The sequence below is a fragment of the Diabrotica virgifera genome, chromosome 7 (assembly GCF_917563875.1).
Source record: "Diabrotica virgifera virgifera chromosome 7, PGI_DIABVI_V3a".
NCBI lineage: Eukaryota > Metazoa > Arthropoda > Insecta > Coleoptera > Chrysomelidae > Diabrotica > Diabrotica virgifera.
Window position 1 is genome coordinate 72,161,195 of NC_065449.1, and position 13,917 is coordinate 72,175,111.

A 13,917-nucleotide genomic window follows, 5' to 3' on the forward strand; every position below is an offset into this window, starting at 1 on the left:
ACACGGCTAATTGTTAAAGTACCAAAACTTTTTTACGATCCAACATGAGCGAAAATAGTCAAAAAACAGACTGTTGAGAAAACATGGCGCCATAGTTGGGTTTTCATTTGAGTATTTTATAAATGCTAGAATATTCCACAGAGTGATGTGAAGTTCGAGAAAAAAACACTGTTTCATTGTTACACCAGTTATACAATGAAAATTTACCTCTTTAGCATCAATATTACTACAGCGATATTGCTAAAGAGTAAGGCTATAACAATATAAAAAATCACTTAAATCGGAAAACAGGTTTAGAAAATTAGAGTCATCAAAAATGACCAATTTTTAAAGTGTCCGGTTAATTTTGCACCCCAGTGTATATTCTTCCCTTATACCGGAAAGTAAGTATATATCTTACATTTGACATACTTTTGTTGCCACTGCATATAAATGCGAGCATGTATGTGAGTGTGGCTTAATCATTAACTTTTGATTTAAACCAGACCACATAACTGTGGTTTTTTTGTAGTTTGTAGTATTTGATTTTACTTTAACCGGGACTTGAAGATGCTGTGCAAAGTGTAGACAGCGAAACCGGTCGTCAGTTGTAAAATAAATTGTTTGTGAGAACGTCTCTCTTTTCTTTACTACAATAGTATGGACTCACACATGCAACCCATTCATTATTTGATCTAGCATTTTTTATAATATACAGCCGGCTACAGGAATTTTATTTTCCTTGTGGATTTTTATATAGATATGTAACTCTCTACTTATCACAACTTTTTTCTGTTCAAGACAAAACATTTGATCAAGACAAAAGATAATCTATACACAAGCTGCTATAAATCTTTCTTGTTCTTCGTCTTCACACGATTGATAAGCTTCCTCTCAGATTCCGTAGTATTCGACCATATAGCCGACTCAATGATCTTGTGACCGATATCCCTCTATAATAGCTTTTACAATTTCTGCTGTCGCCTTTTTATATACCCGCTGTTTCGTACGCTGTTTTCCGTTCATCTAGCGTTGGATGTCCATTAATATATTCGTCAAATATCCCAGTGATCTCAATGATACCATTCTGTAAACCATTCTTTATTAGTTTCGTAGTTACTCCCTATGGTCAGCTTGCTTTCTCATCCTTCATGCTTGCAATCCTTGACGAAATAATGAATATGCAAAGATACAGTAGGGAAGATCTAGCACCATCCCTAAATGAAGTTGAAATTATTATTAAGAATCTAAAAAACTATAAATGTCCTGGAAGTGATTCTATAACAGCGGAAATGTTAAAATATGGAGGAGCGCAGCTGACAGACAAAATACACAAATTACTAAAAAACATATGGGAAAAGGAAGAACTACCAATGGAGTGGAAGCAAGGAGTGATATGTCCTCTTTATAAAAAGGGGGACAAAGCAGAATATCAAAATTAGAGGGGTGTGGCACTATTAAATGTAATAAGGTATTAGCAGTCCACATCAAAAACAAGCCAGCAAGAAGAAGTCTTAACAGTAGCATAGGTGAATACCAGTGTGGCTTTAGAAAAGGGAGAAGTACTAATAAACAACATTTTTACTTTAAGAGATATACAAGCTGAGAACTATGAATATAATAAACCAACAATGGCACTCTTCATAGATTTTAAGCAAGCTTTTGATAGAATAAAAAGAAAAGAAATATATAAAGCGTTAAAAAAACTAGAAGTTTCACCAAAAATAATAGAAGAGTAGAAATTCCAAACGATCTAATTTGCCCTTCGCTATTTTTGTCATGAAAGGAAAAAAACTGTCTAAGCGTACATTCAGAGTGGACGAACAAAGAGCAAAGAGCAAAGAGCAAAGAGCAAAAAGTGCACTATCAGAGTGGATGCGCAAAGAGCAAAGAGCAAAAAGTGCACGTTCAGAGTGGAGCGAAGAAAGAGTACGAGCAAAGAGCAAAGAAGTGCTAAACCAGAGTGGGAGCTGGTAGTTACGCGAGACTAGAGTTTAGTTGTTTCCCACTGACAGTTATTTCCTTTTTTTTTTTTCGAAAACTCCTCATTGAAAACGTGTTACTTCCTAACTCGCGGAAAATGTTAGAGGATTCATCGTAAAGGCAGGTATACATATGCGCTCTGCTCGGTGTGCGAGCCGCTCGCGCGCAGCATGTTCGTCAGATTAGTACGTGTTTTCAAGTGGCGCACAAACGGCACGCACACGGCGCACCAAAATCTAACTTCTGTCGGTTTTTCAACAAAAGCTTTGATGGTTCGCAATACGTATTTGGACGAGTTTGCGAGTGGTTTGTTGGTTTTGGCGCGCCTGAGTTGAAAATATCAAAAAACACATTCATAAATTGAAAATTTATATATATTTATTTATACAGTGCTAGTCAAAAGTCCGTACCCCCCTTCGTATCTTTTGAACGGTTATACTTATAATAGTGGAATTTGGAGGGAGGAAATAAACGGATATAGGCTTCTTAACTAGTCATGACAGGTGACGTAATAGTGACAGATGACGTTACAGCGCCACTATGACAGATAATTTTAAATGGGACCTTATGGCAAGTGATACCTCGTTTGAAAGGTATTGAAAATACCTATCCAGTCATACTAATTTTTTTGGGTTTAAGTTGATTTTGATTTTGGTGAATAAATTAAATAAATATAACATTGTAGTTTCGTATTTAACTAATAAAAATTCAAATGTCCGCCTATGGTTTTTTTGTCAAAAAAGTTGACGCTTTTCAGTTCTCTAGTAGTTTTTACGTCAACGTCAACCTTTTTGACAAGTAATCATAGTCGGAGGTTTGAATTTTTATTAATTAAATGCGAAACTACAATTTTATATTATTTCATTTATTCATCAAAATGAGCTTAAAATCAAACAAAATTAGTATGACTGAATAGGTATTTTCAATACCTTTCAAACGAGGTATCACTTGCCATAAGGTCCCATTTAAAATTATCTGTCATAGTGGCGCTGTAACGTCATCTGTCACTATTACGTCACCTGTCATGATTGGTTAAGAAGCCTACATCCGTTTATTTCCTCCCTCCTAATTTCACTATTATAAGTATAACCGTTCAAAAGATACGAGGGGGGTACGCACTTTTGACTAGCACTGTATTTATATTATAATAAATGCAGTTGTAAGATCACAAAGACTTAGATGGTTAGGACATGTCCAAAGAATGGCCCAAGTTAGAATGCCTAAAATCATGTTAAGCGCTAAAATAGGTGGTAAAAAGAGAAAAGGAAGACCTAGGACCAGATGGAGCCATGAAGTTAATGATGATCTGAGGTATCTCAATGCAACCAATTGGAAATAACAAGCAAGAATGGAGGAAAATTGTAAACCAAGCCATGAGCCTGCTTGGCTCGAAGTGCTGATGTATATTATGTACTCCCTATGGTCAGCTTTCTTTCTCATCCTTCATCCTTGCTATAGCTTTTTTAACTCTGTTGATATCTGTGGTAATAACCTCTTCCAGAATTTCGATTTTTGATGAGTTCATATCTTCTTTAAATTCACTCTGTTCTCAGTTAGTTGACGTTTGTAATAATGTGCCCAATCCTCGGGATTTATGTGATTTAGAATTACTTTCTCATTAGTCGGCTTCTTGATAGAGCTTATAAACTTCCACGCCTCAGTGCATTTTCGTCCTCTAATATAAGATTCCTCAACAAAGGAAGAGGATAGAGAATGGAAAACAGAGAAGTAAAAATACTCTGCGTAGCAGAGTAATTTTACTTCTTTGCTTTCTATTCTATATCCTACGAATACGACGCAATATTAATAGATGAAGATAGTCTGCAAAGATTAGTCCACAGATTTAACATAAGAGCAAAATAATTCAATACGACAATTTCACCTCAGAAAACCAAAAAAAAAATAATATTAATCAGTCCAGAACCAATCAGATGCAAAATAGAAATTGATGGTATCAGTATTGAACAAGTGATGGAAGTAAAATACCTTGGAATTACATTGTCAAGTTACGGAGACCTAGACAAAGAAGTGAGAAATCAAGTACAAAAAGCAAATAGATTGGCAGGATATCTTAATAACACTATATGGCGAAACACACGACATATTAACACTGAGATGAAGTCAAGAATTTTAAAGTCAGTGTAAGATCAATCATGACAAATATGCATCAGAAAAAAGACCCGATACAGCCACAAAACAAAGACTACTGGAAACGGCAGAGATGAGAGTACTGAGAAGAATTACAGGAAATAAACTGAGAGATCGAAAGAGGAGCGAAGATATTAGAAGACAATGTAACGTACAGTGTATAAACGAATGGACACTAAATAGAAAAAAAGAATGGAACAACCACATAACCAGAATGGGGAGACACGTGTGGTCAAAATAGCACGAGATAAATCACCAATCGTTAGAGGAAGTATCGGCCGACCGCGCAAAAGAAGGAGTGATAACCTTTCATAGAGGTATCAATCCGACAATAAACAAGCAGAATTGCTTATAAAGAGGAAGAAGAAGAAGAAAAAGAATATAAGATTCTATCTCTCTGCACTTTCTGTCCTATGTCTTATTTTTGGAGGTCATAATTATCTTACTAGTTTTCTCTTCGTCTGTGTCTGCGTCACATTTTTTACTTAACCATTTAGGGTATAATATTTTCTTTTCTGTTATTGAATTTTCGACGTCTTCATTGCACCAAAGCTTGTTACTAATTTTATTTTGTTTGATTACAAAGACCTCCTCTGCTGTTTGATAAATACTTGATATTATGCTCGCATATGCTCTGCTTGATATTATGCTCTGCTTGATCATTCTGAGTAATCCTTTTTGATTACTCATGCGCCAAAGTACCCCATCGTTAGTGCTTTTTGTACCCATGGAATTCTTAGCAATCGTCTATATATATACGTCTCAAAGACTTCTATTCTTCTTTCTGTTTCAGAGTCCGTTATCTAATTTTCACAGCCATACAACAAGGCAGAAGAAAAATGTAACATCGCATCATTCGAATTGTGAGCTCCAAATTATTAAGGTCGGATCTTATAAAATAGTTATTTTCCTAACAAGTGCAGAAAGTCATTCTTTTCCGCACGCGACTGCAGTTTGCCGAACGACGCGAAGCGGGAGTTCGGCAAGCAGTCGAGTGCGGAAAAGAGACTTTCTGCAAGAGTTAGGAACATAATTTTTTTCTAAGAGTCAATCAATTAATTTAATTAATATGAAAATACATACACAAATTAATTCTTTGACAAGGTTGTCAAAACCAAACTTTCAATATAATTAGTTAGCATGACGACGATCTTGGTTTCCATGACGATGATTCAAAACGACTGTTATTGTCTACCGATTTCACTTTCGAATATTATGTCAAAATAATTTTATTTCATCGAATTGTAGAGTTAATTTCATTAAAACAAGAACACAATAAGATATATTTGAAATAAATTAGTAAATAATATCTAAATATTAGTTTATTTCATTTATTATAATTATTTTAATGCCATATATCAAAATTAACACGCGTGCGGAAAAGTAAAAACCGCGTGCGGAAAAGTAACACGCGTGCGGAAAAGTAACACGCGTGCGGAAAAGTGAAACTTTCTAAACTAAAATGCGTGCGCGAAAGTAGACATTTTTGCACGCTCGTAGAAAAAATATTTTTATGTTCATGATATTTTTATGTTTTTCTCGCTTGTTTGATTTTTGATAGATTTTTTTTGTGTTACACTGTCTATTGATATTTTTTCCCAAAGTTTCTGAAAGTTACTGGTTCCAGTATTTTTGTAGAACAGGTATGCTATTAAGCCGCTATATCATCATCGTACCTAATGTTGACTATGCTGGTTCCGTTAATTTTAATTCCATCTTGTATGTGGTCCCATCTTTTTTGAATATATACTCCGAATACAGTTTAAATAATTAGCGCTTATAAGACGCAACCCTATCACACTCCTTGTGTGATCTATTTCAATTGTTGCCGTATGGTGCCAACATAGTTCAGAGATAAGTATTTTGCAAGTCTTTTTCGTCAACTACAGTTGTGCTCAGAATTTCGATCACTTTTTGATGGTAAACGCAGTCAAATGCTTTTGGGTAATCAATAAAACATGCATATTTATTTACAAGTATGGCTCTGCATCGTTGTGCTAAGACATTTATGACAAAAAGGGCTTGTCGAAATCCAAATTAAGTGTCAATCATCTGGAACTCATACTTCTTGTGAATTCTTGTACGTATTAAGAACAGTTTTAAGGGCATACAACATCAAGCTTAATATTCGATAATTATTATCGCATTGTAAGGAATTTAATTTTTTTGGTAACGATACGAATGTAGATATTTTACGGATCATACGGTTGAAAACTGTATCCACGTTAAAGGTTTTCTGGTGACTTTTAAAAATATCAGAATATTCTTAATCAATGTATGTATAAACAACAAAATCACGTTTTATTAAAAAATTACGTTCTTTTTAGTACTTATGTCAAATTTGGTTTGCATAACAGAAATAAAGAAGCTAGTTGCGATATACACGGAAATTGTAATGAAAAGGCTGTCATAAGAGGAATTGAAAGTGTCTCGTTTCATAAAGACTATGATACAACTGTGAGAATTAGTAGTGGCGACATAGCAGTTATAAGGCTTAATCAAACAGTTGAATACTCAAGTAAGTGCAATGTTTTTCTTTATGTAGTTTATACTCTCTTTGTTACCTATTTTATTTTATGTGACCATAATAGTTTTACCCGTGTTGAGCTGCCCCCCCCCCCTCCCGTCTTGCAAAAATTAAAAACAAATAACGCTGATTTATGAGCTATTTATGAGCTTTCATATTCCGCACAACAAAAATTTTGAGCTCGATACACTGAGCCGGAATTTAATATTTTAGTGGGGGGGGGGGCTGCCTCAGCCCCTACCACTACTTAAAAATAAGGATATTGAATCGATCTTTGCTGAAGAACTACGAGCTATTTATGAGCTCTTGAAATGATATAGTTTCAATTTTTGAGCCCATCCCCTTCACCCCCAAACAACTCTTTAATTGATTTAACTTATGAGAAACATGCTGAAAAAAATTAAAATATATCGTATCGCGGATAAAATTCCTTTAGCTTATATATTCTAAGAATAAACTCTTAAATAACGCGCATTTCGATTATTGAGCTACAACCCCTTCGCAAGAATACCACCCCATCTTCCCGGCTTAAGAGAGGTTTGTACTTAAAATGCATTAAATTAATTATTTGGCGAGTACATAATCATTAAATAATTTATGAGCTCCCAAAATATGCGCATTTAGATAATTAAATTGCAATTCCTTTTGTATAGTGCAGTCACTGAAGGTAAAAATCAACTATTACCTTTAATTTCGGTGAACCTTCATCGATTTTCACGAAAATTGGTGAGTGGTTATAGGATACCTCAAGAAACAAAGCTGACATGATGCTACCTTACGCCTTTACCCTGAGGGTGAATACCACCCCTTCCCGGGGGTGAAAATTATTTTATTAAAAATAACTCCACAAATCGATAGAAGGACAAATTATAAGCATAATTTGTTATAGAAAGTTACTAAAATAAGTTAATACTTTTTGAGTTATTAAAGTTCAAAGATTCTATATAACAATAAAACACTGAAAACGCTTGTTTTCTATACTTCCACAAAATTATTTACAACTATGTGACTACAGCTGTTCAGCAGAGTGCCTTTCTCAAGTGATTTAGATTACTATGGGTTTGTCTTTTTAGGTCTGTTAACTGAAGAGGTTGAGGAGTCGGGAGCTGTTTGTCTCGAGTTGGTCATTCAGAATTATATCTGTATTTTTCAATTTATTAATTTCCATAGATTCTAATAAAGATAGCTTAAGGCCTTTATTTTGAATATGCGGAATTTGAAACTGTTCATTAAAAAAATGATTATGATCTAAAAGGTGAAGTGCGAATGTAGAAGTGTCTGTTTTTCTATTATTAAAAGCCCGTTTGTGTTCTGCAATCCGTTCGTCAAAGTTTCTGCCAGTTTGACCGATGTAAGCTTTCGGGCAGTCACCACAAGTTAGTTTGTAAACACCACTCTGTAGTTGTTTTCTCTTTCTGCTCTTATTGTTCTTAATATCTTTGCTTCAGTTGTTGTTAGTTCTGAAAGCTGGTGTTATTCATTTCTTTTCTATGTATCTGGCTATTTTTGTTGTTAGAATAGAATAGAAATATGCTTTATTGTCACTGAAAATACAAATTTTATCGACAAAGCTTAATTAAAGTCAGAAAAAAAATAAATAAATAATATCTAACAATAACAATAACAAAGACAATTTTCTGAAATTTGATAAATCGTCAATATAAAAAAATATACATAAATACAAAATACAAGTTAATAAAGTAAAGAAAAAAAAACAAAATCGATATATTGCAACAATTTATAGAAATTGCAAAGTGAATATACAAAAAAAGTAAACTATTTATAGACATAGGAACTAACAAGTTTAAGCTGCTACATGTGACACCCAAATATAGATAAGTTTGGTTACTTGTACATTAATGTAATTTCTTAGTTAGTCATTAAGAAACTCTTCTACTGAATAATATGGTCTTTTAGATAGATGAGCTTCTGTCATTTTACGGAATTTGGGGAAAGATGTGGCAGATTTGAGTTGTAAAGGAAGATGGTTGTATAGTTTTTTTCCGGAATATAATATAGATTTCTTTACTAACTCAGAGGACGGGATCAGTAAATAGACATCAAAATTTGAATTTCTGGTGGAGTAGTCATGACGAGGCCTTGCTGGAAAGACATGCATGTGTTTACGAATTAAGCAAACAGTTTCTAAAATATATAAACATTTAAGGGTTAAAATGCCGTGATCTTTGAAGTAACTTCTGCAATGTGTTGTTCTGCTGAGGCCAAATAGGTACCTTATTGCTCTTTTTTGTAATTTAAAAATAACATCTAATTGGGCAGCTGTACTAGAACCCCAAAAAGGAAGACCATATCGAAGATGAGACTCGAACAAAGAAAAATATGTCAGTTTAGAAGATGCTAATTTGAGTCCTTTTGAAACATATCTTATAGCATAGCAGGCTGAGGCGAGTTTCTTACTTAACAAATCGATATGAAGGGACCATTTAAGGTTGGTGTCTAAAAAAATACCAAGAAATTTTACAGACTCAACGGTAGAGATCTGGCTGTTATTAACAAGCAGGGGTTGAGGAGCACTTTTTTAGGATAATGCTACTGTTTTATCCACGTTAAAAGAGAGTAAATTAGAGTCAGACCAGGTTTTTATCGTAAGCAAATCAGAAGTTATAGTTGCATGAAAAGATGCAATAGTTTAGTTGTTCCAAGTGATACTGGTATCATCAGCAAAAAGAAAAATTTTTCCATCGATTTTTAAGTTAGTGATGTCATTTATAAAGATAAGCAACAGTAGAGGACCCAATACTGAACCTTGTGGTACTCCACATACAATGTTTTTGAGACTAGAGTCAGTATCATTTGCTCTAACTAGTTGTTTCCTATTATTCAAGTAAGATTGGAACCAATTCAAAGAAATACCTCGAATCCCATAGAAATTTAGTTTTTTAATCAAAATGTTGTGATTTACACAATCAAAAGCTTTGGCATAGCCACAGAAAACAGTCGCAGTATAAAGATTATTGTTTATTGCTTGGTAAACCTCATGAAGCACAGAAAACAAGGCATCAGTGGTACATTTATTAGTTAAAAAGCCGAACTGATTTTGGGATAAGATGTTGTTATCAATGAGAAAGCACATAAGACGGGTTTTTATGAGTCTCTCAATAATTTTTGAAAGTACCGGTACTAAGGCAATAGGTCTATAGTTGCAAGCATTAGATTTCTCACCACCCTTATGAAGGAGAATAATATGTTATCTTGCCAATATATGTGATAGAGTAGAAGCAAATATATTAAGAACAATAAGAGCAGAAAGAGAAAACAACTACAGAGTGGTGTTTGCAAACTAACTTGTGGTGACTGCCCGAAAACTTACATCGGTCAAACTGGCAGAACCTTTGACAAACGGATAGCAGAACACAAACGAGCTTTTAACAATAGAAAAACAGACACTTCTACATACTTTGTTATATAATGCTATTAAAATAAATAGCTCTACCCCAAAATCCCGACAGCCGAAATCCCGACAGCCACAATCCCGACGCCCAAAATCCCGACAGCCAAAATCCCGACAGCCAAAATTCCGACGGCCAAAACACCGACACGCCAGAATCCCTACTGCTCAGAATCCCCACAGGCCAAAATTCCGACATGCAACAATCCCCGCATAAGTAAAAATTCCGACTTTTGTTTAATACTTTTAATACAAAATTCTTTTGTTTAGTAACAAAAAAAAAACAGATGGCCATAAACAAAAAACATGCAATAAATGTAATTATATGTTAAAAAGAAACTTATCAAACCTGTCGGGATTTTGGCCTGTCGGGATTCTGGCGTGTCGGGATTTTGGCCGTCGGGATTGTGGCTGTCGGGATTTTGACTCTCGGGATTTTGGGGTAGACCCCTTTTTAACATATATTTACATTTATTTGTTGTTTTTTGTTTATCGCCATCTGTTTTTTATTTTTTGTTACTAAACAAAAGTATTTTGTATTAAAAGTATTAAACAAAAGTGGGAATTTTTATTTATGCGAGGATTGTTGCATGTCGGGATTTTGGCCTGTCGGGATTTTAGCTGTCGGGTTTTGGCTGTCGGGATTTTGGGCGACACCGAAAATAAATCAATACTTTTTGAGTTATTAAAGATCAAATATTTTAACTTTTGTTAAAAAAATGCATGCTTATTGTGAGTTTTCACAAATAACTCAAAAACTGTAAGTTTTTACAAAAAAGTTTTCATCACTAAAATTAAAGCTAATAAAAACTATAATAAATTCCTTAATTGTAAAACCATATAGGTAATTGAATATATATATTTTTTTCTGCGAGTATTCAAATCTAAGGATCCAAGCTTAAATAACATGAACACGATGCATTTTATAACACTTACTAAATACTTGTCAAAGTACTTAGAAATAGTTATCAAATGAGCTCCAGAAAAAGCTGATATCATCAAAATTTATACTCCAAAAATTTTTCCAAAAAAATTATTTTGTTTTTTTTTCGAATAACTCTGTTAATTTTTATGGTATCAGGCACATCCAACTATTTGAAAAATAATTTCAAGAGCTATAAAACTGTATTACATTTAATCTCAAATACTTTATTTTTTTAGCATAATAGGTTTAAGGGCTCAAGTTACATTGTTCTCGCACTAAAATTTACACTTAAACGTGATTACTGGTTATTTTGATTCATACAGAAATCAAAAGACAAATAAAATCTTTGCTAATAAAAAAAAAACTCAGATTTCGTTACCTATCTAGAATTTTTTACGTGTATCGAGTACTCTTGGGGCTATTATCAAAAGCAAATAGTTTACGATAATTTGAAAAGTTTTGATTTTTTTAAATCATATTCAATTTTTTGACAGAAATTTGTATTCGTCATAATCTAAATCTAAATCGGTCACAATATTTAAGGTCATTACTTATGCTAATGTAAATAAAGTCTTATAGGGATTACTAAAGATTTTAATTTTTGTGGAAATAAATGGCGTTCGTTTTATTTTTTACTTTTTACTAAAAAAATTGAAAGTGTCCTATTATTTTCATGTTCATTTGCTTAACTTTGATACTTACTTTTGCGCTAAAAATTACAAAAAAAAAGTATTTTTAATCTTTGAATAAAATATAACCATTGCACTAATTTTTGACATTTTTTGTGAGTAATTAGATTGTACCATAGTCTCACTTTTAAGCTTCGAAACAATTAAAACAAATTATAAACAACGGAGCATTCGTATATTTATTTTGCTGTTTCATAACTTTTTTGCAAATGGTTGGAAAATTTTTTTAAAGCAATCATTTTCAAGACCTATGAAATACCCATTTTAAGTATTTTATAAAATTAGAATATAATAAACAATTTCTGAGAATTGTTAATTTTTTTATAACAATTTTTTTAAACATTTAAAGATTATGCAAAAAAATGAAAAATTTATATGTTGCCGACAAAATATTAATGTCGACGTAATTGTCGACAAATACACCTTTATAATCTTTCTAAGTTTGATCAATGTCTCATGATTATTTTGGTTGTTATTGCGACTGTAAATTGTTAATTAACAATTGAATTGTTGCTAAAATATTCGTTTAATTTTCACCGGCTTCTGAATTTATAATCTAAACCAAGAAATCTTTTATTTCACCAAGCTATATAATTATTAATAAATAATTATTGGCTCAAAAAATGTATTTGAAAATTCGAGATTTTGTTGGGAAAACCCACATTTTCCGAGGAAAATTTTCGTCGGAGTAAATCGGAAAAAACATGCTTCTATGTAGAATGAAATTGGGGTGAATTTTTATTTGAGTGTTTTTGGTGTAAAGTTAAAATCTTCGAAGTTATAGAGCAATAATTGAAAAAAATACGATTTGTCGGCGCCATTTTGTTTATAAAAAAAGTAGCACACTATCTGCGGACTTTTCATACCTATATTAATAATATATAGGATCTTATAATTCGATTCCAGCAATAAAATTGCTGGTAAATATTCTTTCTTTGTACTTTACTAATTAGACCAGCGTATTATAACTATTTTTTTTCAAAATTTAAAGATTATGCAAAAACAAAGAAAAATTTATATTTTGTCGATAAAATATTAAATAAGCATCTCATCTTTATAATCTTTATAAGTTTGATCAATGTATCATGATTATTTTGGTTATTATTGCGATCGTAAATTGTTAATTAACAATTGAATTGTTGCTAAAATATTCGCTTAATTTTCACCGGCTTCTGGAATTACAATCTATACTAAGAAAGCTTTGATGTCACTAAGTTATTTAATTATTGATTAATAATTACTTACCTAAAACTTTATTTGAAAATTAGAGTTTTGTTATGAAAACCCGCATTTTCCGAGGAAAATTTTTCGTCGGAGCAAATCGTGAAAAATATATCTCTATGCAGAATTTAATTGCGGTGAATTTTTATTTGGGTATTTTTGTTGTAAAGTTAAAATCTTCGGAGTTATAGAGAAATAATTGAAAAAATACGATTTGTCGGCGCCATTTTGTTTATAAAAAAAGTAGCCCACTATCTGCGGACTTTGCATACCTATATTATTAATATATAGGATCTTATAATTTGATTCCAGCAATAAAATTGCTGGTAAATAACTTTTCCATGAATTTTGCTAATTAGCCCAGAGTAATTAATTAAGTACATATTATAAAATGCATCGGTTTTCTGTTAATTAGGCTTAAATAATTGGATTTAAATATATATAGTGGCTAAACACCCCTTTAGGGGTTAGGCCGCTTACGCTTTCTAGATCTATGGTTTTAGGTAGATCAGTCCTCATGTTCCTTATTTAATTTTCTCGGTTATTTTTCTCCACTCTTTCCTGTCTCTGCTTTTTCCTTTCCAATTTCGTATACCCGCCTTGTTGAGATCACTTGCTACTTCTTGTAATCATGTAGATATTGGTCTTCCACGTCTTCTTTTGCCAGCTGGTGTCCATTCCAATATTGAGAATATCGACGTAGTTGATCCGGATCTCCATATGTGTCCTAGCCATTTTGCTCTTTGCTGTTTTATTTTACACACTATATCCTCCTTAATTTCTTCCAATAGCTCAAGGTTCGTTCTTTGTCTAAATTCATTGTCACTTATTTTTATTGGTCCTAGTATTGCTCTTAGTATTTTTCTTTCTTGTATTCTAAGGTTTTCCTCTGTTTTTTTATCATGCTAAGAGTTTCGGCGGCATACATTATCGTCGGTCGAATTATGGTTTTGTATACTTTCATTTTTGATTTCTTACTCAATAACTTATTTTTAAGTAATTTTTTATTTGCATAAAAGCTTTTATTTGCTGTAAT

The 13,917-nt window shown here is 32.7% G+C and overlaps 1 protein-coding gene across 1 annotated transcript in view; it reads left to right on the plus strand.

Annotated features, from left to right (window-relative positions):
- LOC114327667 (phenoloxidase-activating factor 1-like) overlaps window positions 1-13,917 on the plus strand; it is a 111,993-nt gene that overhangs the window by 30,262 nt on the left and 67,814 nt on the right. The window contains exon 4 of the mRNA XM_050655938.1: window positions 6,438-6,628. Within this exon, the coding sequence (XP_050511895.1) occupies window positions 6,438-6,628 (191 nt within the window). The remainder of the gene's footprint in view (window positions 1-6,437; window positions 6,629-13,917) is intronic.